Source organism: Danaus plexippus, chromosome 24 (assembly GCF_018135715.1).
Source record: "Danaus plexippus chromosome 24, MEX_DaPlex, whole genome shotgun sequence".
In the NCBI taxonomy this organism is placed as follows: domain Eukaryota; kingdom Metazoa; phylum Arthropoda; class Insecta; order Lepidoptera; family Nymphalidae; genus Danaus; species Danaus plexippus.
This window is the reverse complement of record NC_083552.1, coordinates 4,823,921-4,848,823: the sequence shown is the minus strand read 5'-3', so window position 1 is coordinate 4,848,823 and position 24,903 is coordinate 4,823,921. Positions and strand designations below refer to the sequence as shown.

The window sequence follows — 24,903 nt, the reverse complement described above, 5'->3', positions numbered from 1 at the left end:
CGTAATATTTGTTGACCTTGATAAAATGTGCAAAAATACTCAGATATAATGTCACTGGTGTGGGCTTAGTCAGAGATGTTCCCGTAGACTTGTCATTTGGTAAATTTATTGATACATATTAATTGGCCTCATCTGGTTGCGGAATAGTATTAGAGACAAGAATATTTAATCGCGAGCTGGTGTCCCTGAAAACCTATAGATACCTGAATACTGACGAGAGATACCTGGAGATATTTCCAGTCTATGTTATTGACGCTTAGGAGGCAGCGGCTTCCCGCTGAAATGTTTCCCTTATCCTATCCATAGAGATATAATCTTCCAACCATACTGTGAATCAAACGCTGCACATTAGCAGACATAAAAGTCCAGTATTAGCACCGCCGGCGGTACGCCCGCTCTACCTCTATGGTGATAGAGAAACGAACAGAAGCATTTGGATACGCAACCGTGCTCCCGTCAGTTACTGATAAGGCCAAGTGTAATGACAACCCGGGTGTTCTCATGTCCGAAACGGGTGGTCACCTCCAGGAGAGGCAGCGAGTCGAAAGTAGTTCCTCATTACACGCATCCTTCTTCGCCTGCGCAGTGTTGGAGCGAAAGGGTTGTTCTCCCGTTCTCTCGCCACCTCCTCCTTCTGTGTGATAACAGAATTTATGAGATTCTGGTCTTGCCATTTTTTTCTGGTATACCGTAGGTACCTTTTTCTCCCATTGCTCTTCCTCGCAACAGCCAAGATATTAATGTCGTTTCTGTGAGGGTCCTAGATATGAATTTAATAGTTGTTATATGAATGTAGTTTCCATATACGTAAAATTTCAAAATGTTTGTTGATCTGCTCTTCTTAAATTTCCTGAAAAGTCATTTCAATTTCCTATGGTAGTGATCACTACCCGATCATCACGTGTATTGCTAATAAAAACCTTGTTATGTGTAAGCCTAACATCTTTTGTATTTAATAATTTAACTCAACCCAAGATTGCAAACTAGATCGAAAATGGTGATTTGTTCAATTTCTTAATTCTATTGTTAGTTGAGTGACTTGCTTTTATTATATTATAATTATTTTCTAGTTTGTATTATGACGTATGTTATTTCTCATGTACCCAAAAAGAGCAACCCGGTTTTTACTTGCCATCCTCTACCTGATGTAACAGAGAATGTTCTAAAGCAATCCTTGAAAGGGATAAAAGTAAATTTTATGGATCCCTTAGTAAAAATACTTTATACTGTTATAAACAGCTTAGTGGTTGGAGAATTTTGAGGACAAACTCGCCCCTCAAATATTAACGTAAAATTCAAAAAGTCATTATTCAAGTTAATTAGCCTTATCTCTTATTATAAAAGATAGCGGAGAGTAGAGGAATCCGGTTTTATTGTAGAAAAGGTATGAGCAATGCCGATATCATTTGTCGTTTTGCCTATGGCTTTCAATGGGTTTTTGTCAACAGTGAGGACAAATTCAGCACCCAGGATGACTCATTTCGTATATAATCTCTTCACCTGTAGATCAATAATAGCAAAAACCAGTTTATCGATTTGAGTTATGTTATCAAATGGGTTTGTGAGTTATGTTTTTATTCCCAGTCCAGCTAGAAGTCTGGAAGACACGGTATAAATGAGATAGTAGGTAAATTAAAGAAAACAGCCATCACGAGCGGTTTATCAACCTATTCTTAAACCCTATCCCATGACCTGTGCTCTTTGCTAAAACCAGAGTATAAAACCTGGCACAATTTATGGGTTCGGTTAAAATTTAGATCCTAATATTTCGGAAATGTTCGATTAACTATTCCAATATGCCATTGGTTTTGTTCTCAAAGACGAAACGCTCGGTGGAAAAATCTATTCTTCGGCACCTACGTCTTCTTCAGTCTTGCACTCTATCTCATTAACACAAGATTATGACGAGGAACCACTCTGGCACTGTATTCCACATTCTCTTCACCAGTCCCCAACTCTTTCACCTTCTGTATGATCTGCCTTACATCATCCTGTGTCCTTTAAAACCAATAGAGTTAAGTTGTAAGAAATTGTTTCATTTTGCATTCAATAGTAACTTCTGTCCCTGAGATCCACTGATAAACTCTTCCTATATGAAAATAGTTCTAGATTATTTCTAAATGTAATTCAAAAGATTATGTTGGTAGGACAAGTATGTAAGAAATAAACATAATAAAATATGTTCAAATATTAAAAGTAGTTTTGTTAACAAAAAAACATAGTCAATTAGGAGTCACAATAACATTCTGGGCGACAAAACTAAGTTTCTCCTGATATTTATTATTATTTATCCCTCTATTACTGCTATATACGGATTTGATTTTTTCAACATATAAAATATTTTATGTACTGGAGGTGAGTAAGTTTAGCAAAAGGTTAACTGCAGGGTTCTTGTAAACTTCATCGATATAACCAGACAGTTCACGGTTTATTCCAAGAAGCCTTCATTTAAAAATGTAATCCACTGTTCTATTATATACTACCTGATTTGCGTGATATTAGAATTTTATACTATAGCAGTATTTTTTGTTCAATTAGAACCAAGTACCTACCTAAGAAATAAAAATAAAATATTGAACTCTAATCCGTAATTTGTTATCAAGTGACTAAGGATCTTAATAATTTTATTCTATATATAAAATGCAATCCTAGTTTTGATTTTCAAATAAATAGTGCAACACTAGATACTTACATCGGTCCAGATAACGAATTGTCATTAATTACCGATAATTCGCTACCTAGAGTTGTTCGCAAGTCCATATTTTGAAGAATTAAACAATATGTACTCTTAAAGCAATCAAACACTGTCGTAATAAGAATAAGACCCTTTTGAATGGTATTTGTATTAGTTTTAAGTTCAGTCTATTAAAGATGGACTTAGTAATTGGTTTCTTAATGAAACATAATTTAAAATCTTTTTTTTAAGCCTTCGTTGTACGTAGAACTTCACTAGACAATTTTTATGTTTCCTTATTATTATATCACAATTCAAATAAATTCTAAAATCTTGTATCATATACTATTTTATAAAAAATAAGGAATAACCTTTAATAGATATGAAATATTAAATAAAGGCTTTTTGAGTTCTATGTAAATATGCGATAATGATAACTAAAAGATAAAAAGTCAATGTCGAACTTCAAAAACAAATATAATCTGTCAGTAGACTGTAGACTGTAGATGTCATCGAAGCGTTGAAGGATTCGATGTATCAACAAATTCAATGATTGCACTTCGCAAAGTAATTAAAGCTTTATGAATAAAGCCTGTAAATTAGTTCAAGCGTTTAAAATGGAGTCACACACTAAAAAATATCGTTACTGCCTTGCCTGTTTATGTCATGATTCTGAGAGGGAATTAGACAATTTTAAATTTCATAATGGAACTCTTAGTGCTATAATTAAGGTACCATTTCTGAGTAAATTATAAAGACTTGGATAAAATTATAAATAATAAAATAAAATAAAACTAATCTAATGTATTTACTGTTTAAATAAAACTTAAAAAAAAAACATTTACTATTATATTACATAGGGTAAAGCTCAACTGTCTTGGTAAAAATAAATATATAATTTTTTACTCCAGGAAACAATACGGTTGTGTTATATATGCAAGAAAATAGCATTTAACGTGGAGCGATTTGTTCACAATGTACAAAGTAACCAGTTTCAGTTCGAGAGTACAGAAATTGTAAGTATCTGAGAAAGACTCATTTATAATAATATGAATATGAGATTCATTAACACATAATTACAGATTACAGATTCCACAGTTCCAACCGGAAACAAAATTCCGCCATTAGTCAATTTGTCAAAGGAGATATTGCATTCATTAGACAGTAGAGAGAGTAAACATCTAGAAGAAACAGACTCTGAGATATTTAGCAGTAGGGATGTTAAAATTAAGGTAGAAATGAAAAATGAATTAACATCACATAATTTAAAGGAAGTGACCGGTGATAGTGGTAATGTTATGAAAAATCTCATTATAATTAATTTCTTTAATTTAATATGTACAAGGAAGTTTTTTATAAACTTCTATAAGTCATGTAAATTGTATTTATTAAATCCTTTTTAGAATTTCAACAGTCAAATTTGAAGGAGGAAGATTTTGCCTTGCAAGATGCAATGAAAGAGGAATCAGATATTTTGGAGAATATTAATTTAAAATTATTAAGTAAGCGGTTGAAAGAGAAAAAAAATTTTGAAAATAGCAAGTCTGATATTTATAAAGATGACAAGAAACTTAAGAGTAAAGGTGAGGCGTTGTGTCAATATATGCTTTTAATGTATAACTATATATTTACAATAAGTATGATATAATAAATTAAAAATAATAGCAGATATTACTTTAATAAAATGTAAATTATCAGTGGTCTGGATAGACTTGATAATTCAAACGCTTGAATCATTTTTTTTCAACTTAGAAATCAAAAAAATTCATTGACATTTCATGTTGATATACAAAAAAATTTTAAAAGCACATTTGAGAGGTTGCATAAGATTGGTGGGGCTGTTATGAAGCAGTTTTCACCCACGATGTCCTTTGGTAACGGTAAGTATATTAAAACATAGAAATTGTTAACAAACCTGCAGCAACATGTACGACTGTGTCATGTGACTTCACACGACTATTATTAATTAATTATATCAGCCCGTGTTATTCTGTTACCTAAACCACGTTTTTGCAAACTTCTGCATTCATAACATAAGTACTTGATGTTCCTCTAGATTGCTTTGTGACGGTACTACACATAACAAAGGAACAGTTTGACCAGGAGAAACAGAACATGATGAAGGATCCCAAATACGTGAACAGTGTGTACAGATGTGTGGACTGTATAAAGGGATTCATATTCAAAGAGTCATATGAGAAACACATGCAGAAACACAGTAAGGTAATATGGGACGAAACCTCTCAGCGTCCCATGGGATCACCGTGCGGGTGCCGGGTCCATAGCTTTGCAGGGAGAGGAGCTTCGACAGTGCCTGGGACTTGCGACCCAGGTAGGTTTAAGGGCCCCCTTTCTAACGCGCATGAAACGCTCACCTCCACGGTCCAAGCTCCTCTCTCTACCCAACCAAATTTGAATCGAACCTACTAGTGCTGCCTTCGACGCACGTTCCAAGAACGAATTGATGTGAGTTCTTGACAGGCTCAAGTCTTTTACTAGGTTGTAGAGAGATTTGGCTGTTTTACCTCGCTCTCCCAACTCGCTCGTACAAATTTACAACGAACCTATTCTTAGTGAGCTCGTAATACTTGTTGACCTTGATGGCATGGTCTTTGGGGATGTTGGTTTACCAAGGTACTATAAGATAAACTCTATTAACACAATGCGCTTTAAAAATCCTGAATACATGAATATGTCTGGTCTGCAGGCCGACTCACAAGTATCCTCTGGGATTTTGTAACCTTTCTTATACGTATCCATCATTGTAGTCCAATCCGAATATATCATATATTATTTTACGGTCGTGGACAATATATATGATGTATGTTTTCACTCGGAACTGACCTCTTTCAGACCATGGGCGAGTTTGAATGTGACATCTGCAAACAGAGAATGTCCACGATGGAGAAGCTGCTCAGCCATCAGAAATACCATAAGATGTGAGTTGAACTGAAGCGAAACTAATTATTAGCATACAGACGTGCTGCTGGAGGAACCTGGTGATGAGGTGATGTGCAAGCGAGGTGTTTGTCTGTCAGGTTAGGTTAGGTTCGGTTTAAGTCAATTTAAGGACAAATAAATTGTTTAAAGTGTTTTGGTGTAAACTGTGCTTATAATAGATGTGTAATCGTTTATTTGCGAGTTAGTATGTCGTCCATGATATCCAGGGGACGATAACTATATTTACTGTCAAGGACAGGACTTTTTTAAGGGATTTTTTTTAATAACAAGTTATATCTGTATAGATAGTTGTGTGAACTATTTTCCATGTCGGTAATATGTGTTCCCGTCACCCAGCCGCTATAAGTGCAGGGAGTGTGAGCTGGTCCGCATCAGCCGCCTCACCATCACCGACCACTACACGGCCTGCCACCTCAAGGACACCTTCCACTACAAGTGCCCGCAGTGTGACAAGACCTTCAAGTGAGTCACACCAACACGAACCTGCGACTCCCTGTGACGTCACAGTCGTTTTTCAAATGAGCCATCCCGTCCCATCCCGCGTTGATAAATTTAAAGTTTAATGACTCTGTTCGTTTCATATACACCACATGGTTATATTTTTCATGCTTTATCCTTTTATTGAGAGATTTGAAAATTTTGATGACTGTTCCATTCTCATTCTGGTCATAAAATGAGTATTTTACCTTGATGTATATAACAGTATGTGGAATTAGTCTATTCAGCTGAGAGACCTTTACTAAATAATTTTCTAACATCGACCTCCAGACGCCAGATATCGTTGAAGAAGCACATCTCGTACTCTCACCTAAACAGAGGTCGCTCCACGTGTAGCTACTGCCACAAGAGTTACGCCAACAAGGAGGTGCTCAAGGGACATCTCATACGGTTGGTACTTACACTTATATACTTTTAGATAAAATCAAACAAAATTAATTTTAGTAAAGAATTCTTTCATAGATTTGCTCTTTACCAGACACTAGATGTCGCTACCGTCTCGTTAACCTACTATTGCTTTAACACACTACAAGTATTCCTCTGAGCGTGACTTAAAATTAATATATTTCATATATGTATGTTATGACAGAGCCCACCCATCCGAAGTGTCGTCTACATCAGCGCCGCAGCACGTGTGTGCTGAGTGCGGGCTGGGGTTCCGCGCGCCCTCTCAGCTCAGGAACCACATGATCAAACACTCCGACAACAGAAACTTCTACTGCGTGGAGTGTGACAGGTGATGATCGCATGAAGGTAGTCGGATTTTGAATTTTTTCGAGGGTAGGATCTAATTTGTTTTTCTATCATTGTTCATTAGCACTCGTTCAAACATACAGTATTTAACATTACACCATCAAGAAAAATGATTCAAAAGAAAAAAAAAGTTATATGATAAATGTTAAATACTGTCAGATACGAAAGGCGGTCTCACTACCCGACGGCAATGTCTTGTACACGATCTAAGCTAGGAGAATATTGACGTGGAACAAACGTGCTGTGTATACATACATATATGTTGATGGAACTTTCCTCCGTTGTGATAAGTTTGTTTGACATCTGTTTCAGGAGTTTCAAATCAGACGCAGCCCTGAAACAACACCTCAAAGTGGCGCTACCTCACGTCAACTACATGGAACTACCGTGAGAACGACACTATGATGGACTTAATATATACATCTATATATAATATATAATATACTGTATGTTACAGACTGAAGTGCACTCACTGCGACAAGAGATTCAGCATCCGGAGAGACCTGGAGCGACACGTGAATAGAGTTCACCTCAACATCAAACCTCATCAGTGTGACAAGTGTGATAAGGTGCTTACGTGTGATGTAACTCGTATAGGAAATAAAATGTTAAAACAGTCTACAATATGAGAAATATATGAATTAATTATTTACTAGGGGAAATATCATTATCTATAGTAATGTGAATATTTAAGTATATAATATTTTGTAACCGTCACCCAGGCCTATATAAACGGATGGTCTCTGAGGGAGCACAAGAGTTACGCTCACGACGGTCGCAAGAGGCCGCTGAAGTTCCCGTGTCCGTACTGCGACAAGATATTTGACGTGAGTTCATTAATACCAGACCTACCAGAAACTACGGCTACATTTAAACCTTCTGACGAACTATACTTCGTGTCAAAGTTGACATGCCATCAATCAATGTATGCTCCATGTCCAGCGTAACGCGACCTGCAAGGCCCACGTCCGCACCCACACGGGCGAGCGGCCCTACAGCTGCAGCAGGTGCCCGGCCCGGTTCAGCCAAGCGAGCGTGCTGGCGACGCACGTGAGGCTGGTGCACCTGCACCTCACCAGGGACGGCCGGCCCAAACATGCGGCCCGCGGACACTAGGCGGACCCACACACACTCACACTCACACACACACACACACACAGCATATATAAAATAAACATATGTGTTACGAAGCGTTTCATTTATATGCCACCTTGACAATTAAAATAACGGAATTGTGATGGTTCCTTCTGGGCAGATCGCTTTATCAAATCTTCTAATATAGTCAGTGTTCACTGTACTGGGCTCGTGCTTGGGCACACTAGTCGTATCGGAGATGTCTTCTCAATGGTTGGTTACAATCGTGTTTTTGAAGATCCTCTTTGGTCTTGGTAGTTGGAATTTTGCTTGATAACGTTACTCGTAGCAGTATTCAAAGGATAATCGTTTGAAATATATTAATTAATTACTACTGCCATCTATGGAAGCAAATTGACTCAAGGTCAAACGTAAAAAAAATTAATCGCGATTGTTCGTGGTACAGTTTCAGACTTGATTTTCAATGTTCAGTGTAACTTCAAGTAATGTATTACGAAATGACTGAATGCAATATTTAATGTTTTCAAATACGAGTTGATACTTGAATGTTGCCATTACAAAATTACAACAGTTCAGTGTTGTATTTAATTATAATCAGTCATAAAAATAATTCTAAGGATTATAGTATATTATAATTAGTACGGCGCAGAGGGCGCCACTTGTAACACGATACCCAGCAAATCGGTTATATTTAAAAGAAAAGAAGCTTAGAAAAAAATATATATAAAAAATTAATTAAGGTGAATGTATCAATTCTTTTTTCCCTGCATTAGTCGCCATTAGCACAGACATTAGCAATTAAGAACTACGCGTATCTGCGTAGTACAAGGTCTCGTAGAAAGTCAGACATCCTGGCAAAAGTTAAAAAGCTTATTAATAAGACCCTCTCGAGACTCTAAGTGAGACTGCGAGAGCTTTATCATTGTTTTCTAGAGCTTTCGGCCACGTAAATGTGTGGCGTGTTCCAAAACTTTTCCAGTCGACGGCGCTCGGTGAAAACCGTTATGTCGGCCACTGAGAGGGTCTTAAATTTAGTGGGCCATGAGGCACCCGTACAAAATAATTTTACGTAGAACAGATGTAATTGTAATCGAACAATAATTACCAAGGTTACATTGTTTTCTTTTATTAGGTATAGACATCACGTTGCGAGCCTTCCAAGCTATCCATATGAGTTCATATTTTAAAAAAGGTGAACCATTATCATGTCATGATAGAAGACAGTTCGGGCTCACGTGCTTGTATCTTCAACATACCATTGGAGCCCTAGGTTAATTCATGTTAAGACTACTCGGACTTCTCATTACATACTTAATAGAAAAAGGGCCTCTATCACAGAGGAACCGCTTTGGTAAGCGAGTCAGCTAGGTAGTATCTGATTGTCGTTTCTATGAGAAGATGTAGTGAGACCTGTAGAAGTTTTACTTTACCGTTTTGTCTAAGAACCAGATCTCTATTGTCAAAAGGTTGAAAAAAAGTTTAATGCCATAATGATTAATGTGTTTGAGATAAGACTTCCTTAGTGCCCTTTTATAGGCCTTGGTAGTTTCTGTAAATCCAGGACTTGGCGTTTTTGAGAATCTATCGGCGAAACATACGCCAATGTGATAACCGAAGCTTGTGCTTTTCATCTTGAAAGCACTCGATTGTGATTCAGGAACACGATTTGTCACCTATGGATAGGTCAGTCAAAACAACAAAGTATTTCTTCTGACGAATTACAACACCCGTACGGTCGGCTAGGCTAAAGGGCACCGAAGTCGGGTCATATCACCAGCTCTTCTAAATTTGGAATCGTATCTAGGATATAAAATCTTTTTCTGTCAAAAAATTTTGTATGGCTTATAAGTGTCTAGGTCACTTGTTATGAAGACATCTGGAAACCTGCACCCCCTCAGAGACCGCCGGCGGATGCCCTCATCCAGTCGCCAGCCAGTACGATGTAGCAAGTTTAGTATTACATAAAGTTGGTGGTATAGCCCAGGTTTGTTAGAGAGTTTACTTATTGGGACCACAAGTGGCTACGGGAGGCGAGCGGGGCACCCAAGAAACGAAAATCTTGGCCCTTTATGATCGGATGGATCTGAACAAACCTATCCTCCACACGGCTTTATAAGATAACGGAAAACTTGGGGTTCCTAAGGTTCTGCTCTAGATGTCAAAGTACCACCACCTAAAAATATACTTTTCTTACTATTATAGTAGTTTCCTTCTAAACATATTTAATCCTCCAAACTGTGTTTGGCACGTTTTACAAAAGTAAAACTTATAATAGTGTTATTCGAAACAAAAGAAAATTGAGCCTAAATGAAAAAAAGTATACTTTGTTTGATATTAAAGCAGACTATGTGATAAAATAAAATTTTTATATGTAAAGAATCATAAATATAAATGCTTTATATTTTCAGTCATTCGCCCCAAATTAGAGAAAAGGGAACCTGTTTAAAAACCACCAGTGTAGTTCTGGAACCATAATTATTATACTATAATATTTAAATCGTAAATAAGTTTCTTTGTCAAGAAACAATTGGACAAATTCAGGATGGGAATAAGTTAGAGTAAAGTAGTCTTTGTTTCAACGCCGTATAAATACTATTGTTACTTTTCGCTTTATTGTTATCACCGAATTTAAGATTTTTTACACCAATTAATATATATTGTTTTTAAACCAGGAACATCTTTTACCAATTTTTTTTTTAAGGTAAAGTTTCTAGGCTGTTTCTTAAATCTTAATAAATTAATAACGGGTCTCACTCCTCATGGCATTACTTTATGATATAGAGCGAATAATAGACTATTTAGGTCCAGACTCCAGTTACATCTAATTGTCACAGGGACTAGGAAACCAATGTTAAACAGGTAAAATAGAAGAAACAAAGATCAATTCATTGGTTAAGCTGGAGAAATCGGACTTAATCTAAATTGATGTTAGTTTTTACTCGTTTTTATTTATTTAAATTAAAGTATACATTATCGAATATATTTTCGGGAACAGATACACACCTACATATGTACATATGTATATACTACACAGTAATAAATCAGAAAATTCATCAATCAAATCATTCAATATTTATAATTATCTAATAAATAACAAAAAAGTTTAAAATAAAAAGGGTTTTCTACATGAAACTTTACAACAATACGAAAGTAGGTCAACGACAACTTTTTCATTTATCTTTTAGCCTATTTGATCCTCGCGTTTTATTTTCGTTGGTTTGGAATGGTAGGACGAGATAAGGCTCACTGTAAAAGCTTTGTCGAACTCTGTACTAAGTGAAAAGGATAATAGCATTCTTATTTTTAATCTGAATAGTAAAAAGTATACATTTTTGTTACTTTTTCGTCCGGAGCTTAATATAGAAGTTATTTTTAAGTGATACTTAATTGTTTCAGGTATAAAGATTTAGTCTTTCATAGAATTTTATGTGGTAACTTTTTTTGATCTAATGTGAACTTATTTAGGTTTACTAATTACACGAGGTTATACAAATTTATATCAAGTCAATTAATTGATAATGTTGGCTGCGATTTTAGATTCTGTGGCACAAAAGAAAACCTAAAACTTATTGAAAGTTACTAGAGGCCAAGCTACTAAAAACACTTCCTAAAATCATGTCTTTATTAGTAGTTATTAATTGAGATGTTTGTATGTTTAAAATAACGAAAACTCAGATAGAAGATTAGCTTTACACATTGTACTGGCAAAAGCAAACTTTATTGTCTCGATATACTGGAAAAAGACAAGGTATTATGATAGTGTAAATACAGAAATAATCTTTTATTTATTATATTATTATTTTATTTGGTTAAGTTGTTAAATAGAATCTCTAAGCCACGTGGACGAAGAATCCTCAAATAACACTCAAGATTCTTAAATAATTCGTTGAATAAAATCCAAAAGTATGTGTTCAGCATTTATCAATATTAAGGTTAATATTTCTCATAACCAATTATTCTATAGACTCAAAGAACAGTGTTAGGATATGACAGAATCATTCACAAACGTACATACGGTATTAATCTATAAGATAATTATATACATAAAACTTTTATTGTAGTATGTATGTACGTAGTTTCGTCTGTAGACTTAGTTCTCCATAGATATGGAAAGGGTGGACAAATAATAAGCATATAAATCGTGGAATATATAGGATGTAGAGGCGGCCTGGGGAGGCCGTCTCCCACGGGAGCCGCCTCGTCCGGACCGCTGAGGATGTGGATCCGGTGACTCACACGAAATCATGACACATGATTGATCCCAACATATATCAATGATGCTTAAATTTTATGTCTATTATAATTTAACTGTTCGGAAATAGATACGTTATGTTGACTTTTCTACTTTATGGATAATAAGTGTATTATAGTAGAGAATGTATTTATAAGTCAAATCACTTTAAAAAATATCAAAACGATTAATAGTATGACATTTTTACTTTATGTTAAAAAGAAATCCTAAACAAATTAAACGAAAAATAATGAAACAGAAACTTATTTTTTTTTTATTTTGGAACTAAATAATAAAAAAATCTTAATGTAATCAAATGCATAATCTATTTATTAAAACGACTTATTTTGGTTAAAAAAAAATCTTATATAAAAACATTTAGTAGACACTTAATTATAATCATTTCATTTGATTTATCTTCTGATTTATCTCTGGATGCTATCTCTTGCGAGTCGCCGAGCACGGTTGACACCTCGCGGGGGAAACTATTACACGAGCTACATGAGCTGGATCACTTCCTGGACCAGAAGTGGAACAGGTCGTGGTACATTTACTGGAAATAGACAACAATTGATCTCATCTGGATAGAGTGGACGAAAACATCAAGTTACGCAAAACGCTAATATGACATTTCTGATCATATTCAAATTCGTTTTCTTTACGGGATTATTAAATTTATTTTTATATAGCACCTATGTTACCTCCTCCATGTGAGAAGAGGCCTTTGCTCAGTAGTGGGCTCCGATACGCTGATGACGATGAAAAAGACGATAGTACCTTTGTATACTTTGTTTATTTATTCAAATAGTATTGTAAATAATCACGGAAGTCGATTCGATACAATATCAATTTTTTTAAGACAATAACACTTGATAAGCTAATCAGTAGTACCGCCGTGAAGCCTTTGTTTATTTTATGGGAATTGTCAGATAACAATTAAAAATTGAATTCTACAATAACAGCAAAGGCTTAATTCAATAAGCCTTTGCTGTTATTGTAGGACTTAATATTTGAGATCCTGTCTGTTCATCGATCCCTTGACCCAGTTTTCCTCTATGGTGTTCCAAGGGGCCTACTTTACTTAATCCACGTATTGTACATTTTTACAATATATTCATATATATTAAATTAGCCAATAAATTGTCACGCATTTATATCATTGGGTTACTTTTACTTGTAGCAAGTAAATTTAATACAAGTGTTTTGTTTTTATGCGATAACGAAGTGTTTAAATTTTTTTTAATAGAAATTTATTTCTAAACGATGTTCCATGAAGGTTTTTCTATTCTTTTCCAGTTAAAGCATCTTTAGTTACGAATATTCAATCTCTCCTATACCCTTAATTTTATTAACTACTTTAAATATAAAAGTGTTTTTTGGCGCGGGCTTTCAATTGGGATTATTAACTAGATTTTTTTTATAATAATTGTAAGTTAAAAAAGGAATTTTCTTTTGGTTTAAAAAACTAATAATGTATATTTTTTGTTATTCGTAACGTATGTTTAAGATTTACGATTACGATTGATTTTCTTGTTTAAAATTAGGGGAATATTTTTTGAACTTGATAGACTGTAGGTTTAATTTTAAAGATTCTTAAATGTCAAGATGTTGCATATTTTGAAACTGGTGTGCTTTTATTAATAAAAAAAAATGTACCCCATTAAATGTGCGAAAATTAGTCGGCCTTGCTTGTGTAGCATAATGAAATATTTCAGCGGATCATAGACGAAGTTTGATATATGTTTTGTAGACTGAAAATTCTTATTCACATCTAATTTTATATTATACAAAAATCAAACTTAACATACACCATTTAGGATTCATTTTTGTATTTTGTTAAGACAACTTTACATAACGAAAGCGAGAGTCATTAAACTGTGAAAATAGAGATTCGTTTAATTTACAACCTTAAAAAATTGGGCAAAGGTTCCAATTTCTAATCACTCAAAATGTATTTACGTCATTTTGACAGCTGACAGCTGTGCCATTACTAAGTTTGCGAGTGTAGCTTATGGCGGGAAACCGTTTTCTGTATGAAGGCTGTTACTTGCAAGATAAAGCCGACTTTGTGGCAATGAACCCATACAACCTTATATGTTAGAAAAGTTAATAATAGACAACCTAACTGTTATTTAGGACTATAAAAGTTTATAATCCAGTCTCACATAGATAAGGTACACAAACAGTTATTTGTTTTAAAACTCCAAGTTTCTTTTCATATTATATTATGTTAATTTTACTGAATGTATAAAACAGTACTGTACTATACTAAACACTATCACTATTCATTTGTTATAAGGTGATATTCTCTTTTTTTACCATTGAAGAGACAATAACGGATTTAATAAAAAAATTAAATGCAATAAATATTTTTATTTCAAAAATACATACAGTATCTGTTCACAATTATAAGTTCATAGAAACATATCGTTTTATAAATATTAATTCCAAAATGTGATAAATATACATAGTAGGGTGTTGGATGGTGCACGCATGCGCCAGGTCCTGGAGCTCATCCCAGACCTGTACATCCTTTGTCTCCATCCAGCAACACACTGAAGCGGTGTCCCATTAAAATATTAAGGCGGGAATTTTGTGAGTACATTTGTTTAAAGTTTTCTTGTTTTCCATTTGCCTGATTACTTTCGATTAAATTTGTGTATGGGTTTTCATTGTAATTTACTTAAAAAAGCTCGTTTGTAATATACTTGTGTTTAAAATAGAAAAATTATATTTAAAGATATACAATTTATACTTTATAGTTATCGTATACACAGTTGACATCTAAATAATATCGGTTCATGATAAATGTATGTGTTTTTATTAAATAATATATAAAATATACAATATTTGCTTCAGATATAAGAAACATATTTTTCATGCAGTCATATCATTTTCAATCGGATGCAAATTTAAATATATTTTTCTTATAAATTAGCAAAACTCCTTTTTTTAAATAAATAACATTCTTGTTATAATAAATATACAAAGAATGAAACTAAATAAGTCGTTATATTATAAAAAATGCGAAAGTGAAATAGCTAAGAAAAAAATGTCACGCAACATACCCACGTATAGCTGAAGGGAGAAAAGTTGCTGATTCTAAAGACAATAATAGCAACACAACATGTGTAGCGTCTCTACAAACGTTTTAACAATAGTTGCGTAGTTATTATTCTCTTGAATTTTCATAAAGTTTAAAATGTTTATTAAAAAATTCTATTATACTAACTGCTTAGAACTGTATTGTTGTAAGTCAGGGTAATCTTATTGCTCGAGCTTGTTATGAAATAGAATCTTAGCTATATTTTTTTAATCAAAAAGAAATTTTCAATTCCATTTATATCACCCAATAAAATTTATAACAAGGGATATAATTCTTTGTTTTGAAGGATGTAATTTATAAAGATTTTGTTATGCTATGGACGTTTAGACTTGATGAGGAAAAATGTTTTTAACGGATGTCTTGACGCTGTTCTCTATAACTACTAATTGATTTGTTTTGATTAGATTTAGTAGGCGAATAGATATTAGTCGCGGCGAGTGTTTTTTTTAGTTTACTAAGTCCCGCTCTCGTCTATCCTCCCATAGCGGAATCTTCGTTCCAAACAAATCATATCAAATCAAACACGCAACGGTCACAAACAGTTTATTAAAGCATGCAATGTTACAGTCGTGATGCTATCCTTCCGGAGGGTCGGGATTGTGATCCGAGCTCATAAATTCTTTCAACGACTGACAGTTCTAGGGTGATCATCATAGTGGTAGCCATGGTATCTAACGATGGCACATTCGGGCCCAAGCATGTGGTCGGACAACACGCACCTCTCTCAAACATCCATCTGACATAACTCCTGGATACCGTGCTGTGTTGTGTTTGACAATGTCTGTCTGTGTGTTATAGTGTACGTTGGTGTGCTGTGTGTTTTGTTGTAAGTTTGTTTTATGTTATGCTATGTTATGTTATGTTAGGTAACGGGATAACGTTCGGCAATAGAACAGGTTCTTGATATCCGTGAGGAAGAGACTGGTAGGAGTAATTAAACCGGGAATCATTTAAATAAATATGTTATATATGTGTCTAGGCGCTATAACTGACTCTAAAGTGATATTTAAAGTTCCCTAGATAAATAAAATCACACAAGGGGATGAATACAGTATTTTATTGAGATGCTGTTCAATTTATATCGGTTTGTCGACGTAATCTCAAAGCTTCTATACATTTTTTTATTTTTAATAGACACGGAGGAGGAAAATTTATTTTTATTTAGTAACAGTGACGCTGTTTTAAAAACCGAACTTTTTTATAGTCAATTGAAATGACATATATATCCTATATTTATAATATTATTTCTCGATTTATATATTGAAAATTTTTTAAAAAACTAAGGCGTGATTAACGATAAACAAAGTTTTCGAACAGATCACTTTAAGAGAATATAGATAAGATAGAAAACAAATACGTATAGACTGTGAAAATAAAAAAAAAGTTTATAACATTATCTGTTTACAATTACTTGATGGAAAATATTATTATTAAAACATTAACACAGTTGTGTCCTGTTCGCTTACACCAAGTTTGCGTTCCCACACTCATAAGGAGTGACAGCGTGGGTTATTGGTTAACAAACTAGAAACGTTACGTATCTAGTGTAACGTGCGTACTTGGGGTAAACACATTAATCTCTCAAAACTATCAAAGATTTATAAAGTTTCTTATTGTGGCAGATCCTTAACTCAGTAATGAAAGGTTGTAAGGTGTCCTTTAAAAAGCTGCTTATCTTATAAAAGCATACCATGATCAGTGGATCCGCGTTCCGAGGACGAATACTAGAAGCTTATGAGACACTTTTTGTGATAATTATTACAAAACAAAAGAATTTATTCAATGTCTACTCATTTAAAATTACTTTACCATACTTCATATAATATCAATGAGTTGAATGGGAATCGATCACTCTTTAATAAGGGATTTAAACAAGCTTTCAACAAACCAGTGTGTGTTTACAATTCAGATAAAATCTAGTCATTGATTGAATAATAAAGGTACCAAATAGTATGATAAAATGTTCTGTAGACCGTTTATACAAATCAGATCCATTTAATAAATAACAATGGGAATAAAAATAATATGTGTAGTCTAACAACATTACTAAGATTGGTACGACTTATTTTGACTTCGTGACAGGACTTGTATAGTTGACTTAAGAGATCTCCTATATATCCTTAACGCTAGCAGTGACGCTAACAGTGTGATACTAATGTTTTTTGAGCGAAACTTATCAGACGATGGTTTTTAAATTGTTAATTCTCGACAACTTTTAAATTTTTGATTTCTTCGTCAATAAACGTGTAACAACTAAAACAGTTACAAACGTAGAGTTGAACCTTTAGTTTATTTATCTCGGCTTGTTGGGTCGTTGGTGAAATCCGTTGCAGAATATAAAAATAGATCAATCAAATAGCTAATGTTGATATCAACTGGTTTAAATATAATGGTTTCCGCAGTGGGGAGTCCGGAGTCGTGCAAAGTGCACCCCAACTATTGGTTCCACTCGCTGGTTGGACGCAACATAATGTTATATTTATATTACATATAGCTGAGTCGATTTGCGCAAAACATATTCGGCTTCGGAGTTTGTACTTATAATCAACCATGTTAGCTATTTTTATATGCAGAAAGTCTTAATTTTTATTAAAGTGACAATATTTTTTTGCAAGGCTTATTTTGAGTTTAGTCCAAAATATATTTTCATTTGTAATAAAACAGACACAAAAATATGATTACTTTAAAATAATACTAAATTATAGACTTGTTTATGAAGTAGCTAAGGTCTAAAATAGAAACAAAATGTGGGCATGAACCTTCATTCTCACTCCAGTTAATAGAAGTTAATAGCGTTAGCTTTGGCATGTTGATTTGTAACATAATTTGTTTATTTTTATATTTGTCTCAACATTACACCAAGACATAAGTATACGTATTTATATATAGAATATATCCGAACAAAATTCTTACCTTCTATTTCGTAATATTCCGATAATTATTCTATAACACGACATCTCTCATGTACTGTGGTAAACATTATTTTCACAGCGTCCAGATTAGGATAAAACAGTTGTCGAATAAATCAGACTACATTAAAACGTTTTTGTTTTTTTTTCAGACAAAAATAAACGCAAGATATATTTCTAGTCGACGTACTTCAAATTAAAATGTTAATAAATTTTCCTTAACTGATATTGAATTAGCTGGTGACGGAAACAAAGAAAGAGATTGAGATTTATAGAGAGTTTGTGAAAGAGAATTAAAAGAAGAAGAAATGGATTCAAAGAGTGACGGTCGCTGCGATGACATCGAGCTCAGTGTTCAAGGAGTCGGTAGTAAACCTGGGTGAGATTATTAGTATATGATTAATAAAAATACTTTTGGGTTCTTCGCACGGAATAAATAAGTTTTTATTATCAATAAAAAGAACTTAATTTTACAAATTAAATTACTACTACAGTAGCCTGTTACCACTTATAACATCAGCTGTCTGCCAGCGACAGTTTTCCTGAAATAGGTCAAGCAGTTTCAAAGATTAGATGGAACAAACGTTAAAAAATGAGTATACGTACCGTGAACACGCATTTAGTAACAAACGGTTATTTTAATTTACAAACAGACAATAAAATTGTATTTATTTGTGTAGTTGTGATTTTTTTTATTAGTAAGTGATGTAGGTATGTAGTGCATTTAAGTATATTTGAGTCCGTCATATACTTTATAATATAATATTTATTTTTCAGCGTCGGGGCAACTAAATCTGACCTTCCGGAACGAGGTTCTTGGGGCAGCAAGTTAGACTTCATCCTTTCAGTCATCGGACTGGCTATTGGGTTAGGCAATGTCTGGCGCTTCCCTTACCTCTGCTACAAGAATGGTGGCGGCGCCTTCCTTATTCCGTACTTCCTCACCCTCTTCCTTGCCGGGATTCCGATGTTCTTCATGGAACTTGCTATGGGACAGATGCTTACGATTGGTGGCTTGGGAGTTTTCAAAATAGCGCCCATTTTTAAAGGTCAATAATTTAAATCAACTACTATGTTACAATGCATATATATAGAAGTGTGTTATAACTTGGTTAATTAAACAGAACTATACAAAGAAGATAATATCTTTTGAGATATTGATACAATGAGTTGAACTTACCTGTAATATAACTTATAACCTTCTGTGTAGGGATCGGTTACGCCGCAGCAGTGATGTCGTGCTGGATGAACGTGTACTACATAGTCATCTTAGCGTGGGCCATCTTCTATTTCTTTATGTCAATGAGATCTGGTAAATAATTTTGTATCATGTAGTTTCGATATACACTATTGCATTCCCTAGAAGAATAGAAATGAACTTATCCTTGTCACCATCAGACGTTCCGTGGAGAACTTGCGACAACTACTGGAACACGGAGACTTGTGTAAATCCATATGACAGGAAGAACCTGACTTGCTGGTCCGACTTCGATATGAACACCTTCTGCACACTCAACGGCAAGAATGTCAGTAAGGCATTCCTCTCTGATCCCGTTAAAGAATTTTGGGAGTAAGTTTGTTTGTATAATATTTGGATCAATTCATTTCGTTTAATGGCCTTTACCTGTATATAATTGTTGGATAACTGATAATAATCTTGTTTTATTAATTTCCAGACGTCGCGCTCTCCAAATATCCAGCGGCATAGAACACATTGGCAACATCCGCTGGGAGCTGGCGGGCACGCTGCTGCTGGTGTGGGTGCTCTGCTACTTCTGCATCTGGAAAGGAGTTCGTTGGACCGGCAAAGTCGTTTACTTCACTGCGCTGTTCCCATACTTTTTGCTGACCGTACTGCTTATTAGGGGTTAGCTTTTATACATTGATAATAATCGATTTATTTTAAAAAATATATCATATTAAATAAAAAATTGATGTCAATAATAAGCCTTCCTTTAAGAATTTAGGTTAGCTTCATGAATGTTATACTAATATAAAAAATATTTTTCAATTTTAAGAATTTTGAATCTAATACAAGGTTTCATACAGGTATCACTCTACCGGGAGCGTTTGAGGGCATAAAGTTCTACGTGATGCCGAACATGTCGAAGCTTCTGGAATCCGAAGTGTGGATAGATGCTGTAACTCAGATTTTCTTCTCGTATGGTCTCGGTCTCGGCACTCTCGTCGCGTTGGGAAGTTATAATAAGTTCACCAATAATGTATACAAGTAAGTTGGAAAAATATTATCCCGGAACAGTATATTTTGCACGACTAAGAATTTCATGTATTGTCAACAGAGATGCTCTGATAGTCTGCTCAGTCAACTCCAGTACATCAATGTTCGCCGGTTTCGTCATATTCTCGGTAGTGGGCTTCATGGCTCATGAGCAACAAAGACCTGTAGCTGAAGTCGCCGCATCAGGTAACCTTCAAGATCCAATGAAATAAAACAAAAATTTTTCGGCTTTACTACGCGTTTATAATAATTTTCTTTCACATCTCGTCTGCCCGTGATCACGGTAGCTGCAAAGTAACTGAAACATCGGGAGTATGTTGTTAAAAATAATTTAACTTGTAGTTAATCCGAAAAATATTAGTTTCATTTCAACGAATACTCACGAAAATCTTAGATCTCGTTACTTTAAGATCCAGTTATCACATTATTGCTAAGACATATTTTAGTGCCTCTAATATAAATGTATGTACCGCTTCAGGGCCGGGTCTAGCGTTCTTGGCGTATCCGTCGGCGGTCCTGCAGCTCCCCGGGGCGTCTCTGTGGTCGTGTCTGTTCTTCTTCATGTTGCTGCTCATTGGCTTGGACAGTCAGTTCTGTACTATGGAAGGCTTCATCACCGCCGTCATCGACGAGTGGCCGAAACTATTGAGGCGTAGGAAGGAAATATTCATTGCGATCACCTGCATCATATCTTACTTGGTTGGATTGTCTTGCATATCTGAGGTGAGCCGTGCGGGAAGAATTTAACGAACAAGGAAAATAATTATTAAAATGACTTATTGTATATATATTTGCATTTTAGGGAGGAATGTACGTTTTCCAAATACTAGACTCGTACGCCGTGTCCGGTTTCTGTCTGCTGTTTTTGATCTTCTTCGAATGCGTGTCCATCTCGTGGGCGTTTGGTGTGAACCGGTTCTACGACGGGATAAAGGAGATGATTGGATACTACCCAACCATTTGGTGGAAATTCTGCTGGGTTGGATTCACGCCCGCTATATGCATAGTGAGTAAACTTTCTTCTAACTTTTTAATTATAAAATTCGATACAGTTTGATATCAAAGCTTTCCTATGTTATATGAAAGGACTTTATAAAGCGCCGTTGGATTGATTATAAATTAAAATTAATCTACATCTAAATGTTATATCGATAAACGACATATTTTTTTAATAAATCGGTTCAATTTTGTTTCTATATTCTATCGAGTGTAGGTCGAGGTATCAGGGGACTGTTGATGTATAATATGTTTTTGTCTTGATCAGAGCGTGTTTATCTTCAACCTGGTCCAATGGAAGCCCATCAAGTACATGAACTACGAGTACCCCTGGTGGTCGCACGTCCTCGGCTGGTTCACGGCGCTCTCCTCCATGTTGTGTATCCCGGGCTACATGCTGTACCTCTGGAGGGTTACCCCGGGGACAAATATGGAGGTAATTACCATCGTATAAGATTTTTCTTGCCATGATCTGTGTTCTATTATCACTAGTACATTAGTACTAGTGACTACTACTTAGTTAACGTGAATGTTTTCTCTGTAACTGTTTATCCAGAATTCTCGATGGTTCTTATTTTTTAATTAACATTTTGTGCCTGTCCTTGTTCCTCGGGTGGTTTTTGTGACTTTATCATTTTACTTAGTTTGATGTTTATATAATTCAATACCAAAAATAGTTAAGCTCGTCACTAGTTCACCTTTCTATGGGGTTTTCCAATAGGGACGCTTGAACTTTGACAGCTGATTGCGGCCATGTTGTTTGAGTGACAGCTGTCAAATGCAGTGTGTTATATTCATTCCGTCCTCCCAAACCACCATGGCAGGTTACAGTGTCGAGCAGCACGTGCAAATCATAAAATTGTTTTATGAAAATGGGTCTTCAGTTCGAGCAACGTTCCGCGCACTTCGCCCGTTTTACGGTCGCGATGATCGTCCTGCCGAGTCGACTATCCGTCGATTGGTGGACAAATTCGAGTCAACCGGGTCAGTTAACAATCAGCCGGTTCCCGTGCGTCAACGTAACGCGAGATCTGCCGAGAATATCGCCGCTGTGCGCGACAGTGTCCTCGAAAACCCGCGGCAGTCAATTCCGCGTCGCGCACAGGAACTCGGCCTTTCGCAGACGACAACTTGGCGAATTTTGCGTTGTGACTTGAGCCTGCACCCGTACAAGATCCAGCTGACCCAAGAGCTCAAGGTTAATGACCATAGACAGCGCCGTGTGTTCGCTGACTGGGCATTAGAGCAGTTGGAAGTTGACGCCGATTTTGGCAAAAAAATCATCTTCAGCGACGAGGCGCATTTTGGATGAATGGCTATGTCAACAAGCAAAATTGCCGTATTTGGGACGAGACCAATCCACACGAGGTTCACCAAGTGGCAATGCACCCGCAGAAAGTGACTGTTTGGTGCGGATTTTGGGCCGGAGGCGTGATTGGTCCGTATTTTTTCGAAAACGATAATGGTGTGGCCGTCACCGTCAATGGTGAGCGATACCGGTCGATGATAACTTCTTTTGGCCTGAAATCGAGAATATGGATCTGGACAACATGTGGTTTCAACAGGACGGCGCTACGTGCCACACAGCACACGCTACGATGGAAGTTCTGCACGATCAAGCGCCCTTAATGGAAAACCCCATATAAGTTCAAGAGCAAATATTGCTTTGTGTGAAGTTGTTATAAAATATGTGCCTTTTATTATTTTATATACGAAGCGATTGTATCTTTCTGCAGAAATTCCACAAGATAGTTCGCATCCCGGAGGACGTTCCTACTCTCCGTACTAAGATGCAAGCCGAGGAACAAGCCAAACACGCTAGCGCTTAAACACTTAACACTTTCGTTCTCAGACCTCAGAGATCCGAAATGTGGGAGAAACCGCGGGCACCATTATGTATAACGCACAATATTATATAAACTAAGCGTTCGTCTATTTAACCGTAGTTTATTTTAACTTAAGTTTTATCGTTTCTTTAAGTTAGTGAATAGAAAATTTTAGACTTTAGGTTCTGCGACGCGTTCATGTATGTTTGTACCCTACGACGTTTATAGTCAGCGAGTGGAGTGTGCGGGCCGCGGCCGGCCGACCGCCGTCTGCGATGTTGCGGTCGTCTCGAGGATTATATTATTAATGATATTTTGTTGGAACAAATGTTTTTAAGTTATCTTATTAGACTTAGACTAAGAATGTATTAATGGTATTATAAAAAACGCAACGGGACGCGTGTTTAACGTAATGAATGTTACTATTAGATGACAATATATTTGTGACTGTTCGTTATTATTCAAGTTTATATATATTAAAAATATTAACTGCCAAATATAAAAGTATATGACTTTGGTCTTCATACAAAAAAAAAAATATTCCGATTTATACATATGTATGTATCCTTTAAGTTAGTTTGATGTATTATTAAATGTTATTTTGGTAAAGCTTTAACGTACTAATTATTTAGTTAATGCATATTTTTAGTTAAGTTTAACTTTTAAGTGTTTGTTTAGAAGAATATTTCATATCACTGTGTATAGTTAAAAGACTATAATAACTGTGAAACTGAGACCAAGATTAACGAAAAAAATTGCACAATTTTTATTCATACTGTAGTTTTACAAAAGCTTTTAAAAATTATGGCCTAAATTTTCTATCATGTTATTTACAAATAAATATTTACTGAACTAAAATAAAAAGATTACAGTATTATATATTCAATGGTTTTAAATACGTAATATATTTGTAGGAATGTGTGGATTTTCAAAACACTAAGCGTTTCACACCAACACATGTGTCAGTGTATGTTAGGTCGGTTCTATATTATTGTAGTTATATTAAGATGTATTTAATCGAAACATGTAAATCGTTGCCAAAATTGCGTTTAACATATTATATACTCGTTATTGTTTATTTGTTATATGCATGTTATATATCAAATGTATTAGAATAATTATAATTTTAATAAAATAATTCTATATAGTGCTTCCATGTTAAAAGTAGAGTGGTTTGTTAGTTACATATAATATACATTTGGATGTACTCGTTTACAAATCTCTATACTAAAGATTTATTCTATATTATTATATCATAATGTATTCTTATTTATGGCAATACTATATTCTATGTGTGGTTTCGTGACGTATGCCAAAGTATGACGTAGCCTGTAGAGAATAATTTATCGATCCCATTAAATAAAAATAATGACATACAAATGTTTTATTTGTTACCTCGATTCAGATTTATTTTATAAATATTATAATTACATAACCATTTGGTTTTCGAGCGTGATTCTGTTTAAAAATTTTATATACATGGACATATTTTTCAATTAAGTTCATTGTTGTTTCGTCAAAAATAATAAACAAATAGTTTTTTTAACCAAGCGAGTTAATCGATTGACGTTCGGATTATATTTTATAGATGATAAATGTTTTTATAGCTACATAT

At 34.9% G+C, this 24,903-nt stretch overlaps 2 protein-coding genes and 1 long non-coding RNA gene across 5 annotated transcripts; 2 read left to right on the top strand and 1 right to left on the bottom strand.

The window, feature by feature from the left end:
• The first annotated feature begins 3,175 nt into the window (after window positions 1-3,175).
• LOC116775980 (zinc finger protein 345-like) lies at window positions 3,176-8,033 on the top strand. The gene is made up of 13 exons (XM_032669051.2): window positions 3,176-3,405; window positions 3,586-3,690; window positions 3,757-3,964; window positions 4,078-4,257; window positions 4,731-4,897; window positions 5,528-5,613; window positions 5,972-6,097; window positions 6,404-6,523; window positions 6,723-6,869; window positions 7,199-7,273; window positions 7,344-7,455; window positions 7,609-7,713; window positions 7,829-8,033. The coding sequence occupies exons 1-13, from the start codon at window positions 3,256-3,258 to the stop codon at window positions 8,000-8,002; spliced, it is 1,755 nt and encodes a 584-aa protein (XP_032524942.2). The 5' UTR covers window positions 3,176-3,255; the 3' UTR covers window positions 8,003-8,033.
• Window positions 8,034-16,017: 7,984 nt separating this feature from the next.
• LOC116775905 (sodium- and chloride-dependent GABA transporter 1) lies at window positions 16,018-24,659 on the top strand. Its single transcript, XM_032668932.2, has 12 exons — window positions 16,018-16,144; window positions 18,380-18,606; window positions 19,005-19,276; window positions 19,438-19,539; window positions 19,626-19,797; window positions 19,904-20,094; window positions 20,277-20,457; window positions 20,528-20,652; window positions 20,945-21,189; window positions 21,269-21,472; window positions 21,731-21,898; window positions 23,199-24,659. The coding sequence occupies exons 2-12, from the start codon at window positions 18,536-18,538 to the stop codon at window positions 23,289-23,291; spliced, it is 1,824 nt and encodes a 607-aa protein (XP_032524823.1). The 5' UTR covers window positions 16,018-16,144; window positions 18,380-18,535; the 3' UTR covers window positions 23,292-24,659.
• On the bottom strand, window positions 18,660-21,023 carry LOC133319532 (uncharacterized). Of its 3 annotated transcripts, none has more exons than XR_009753111.1 (5): window positions 20,937-21,023; window positions 19,852-20,410; window positions 19,408-19,772; window positions 19,123-19,213; window positions 18,660-18,769 (listed from the first exon to the last, which is right to left on the bottom strand). It is a non-coding gene; the product is annotated as an uncharacterized LOC133319532 (long non-coding RNA). The 3 variants fall into 3 exon arrangements; XR_009753112.1 differs by lacking the exon at window positions 20,937-21,023 and having other exon boundaries at window positions 19,408-19,536; window positions 19,620-19,772; window positions 19,852-20,922; XR_009753110.1 differs by lacking the exon at window positions 20,937-21,023 and having other exon boundaries at window positions 19,852-20,922.
• Window positions 24,660-24,903: the final 244 nt, after the last annotated feature.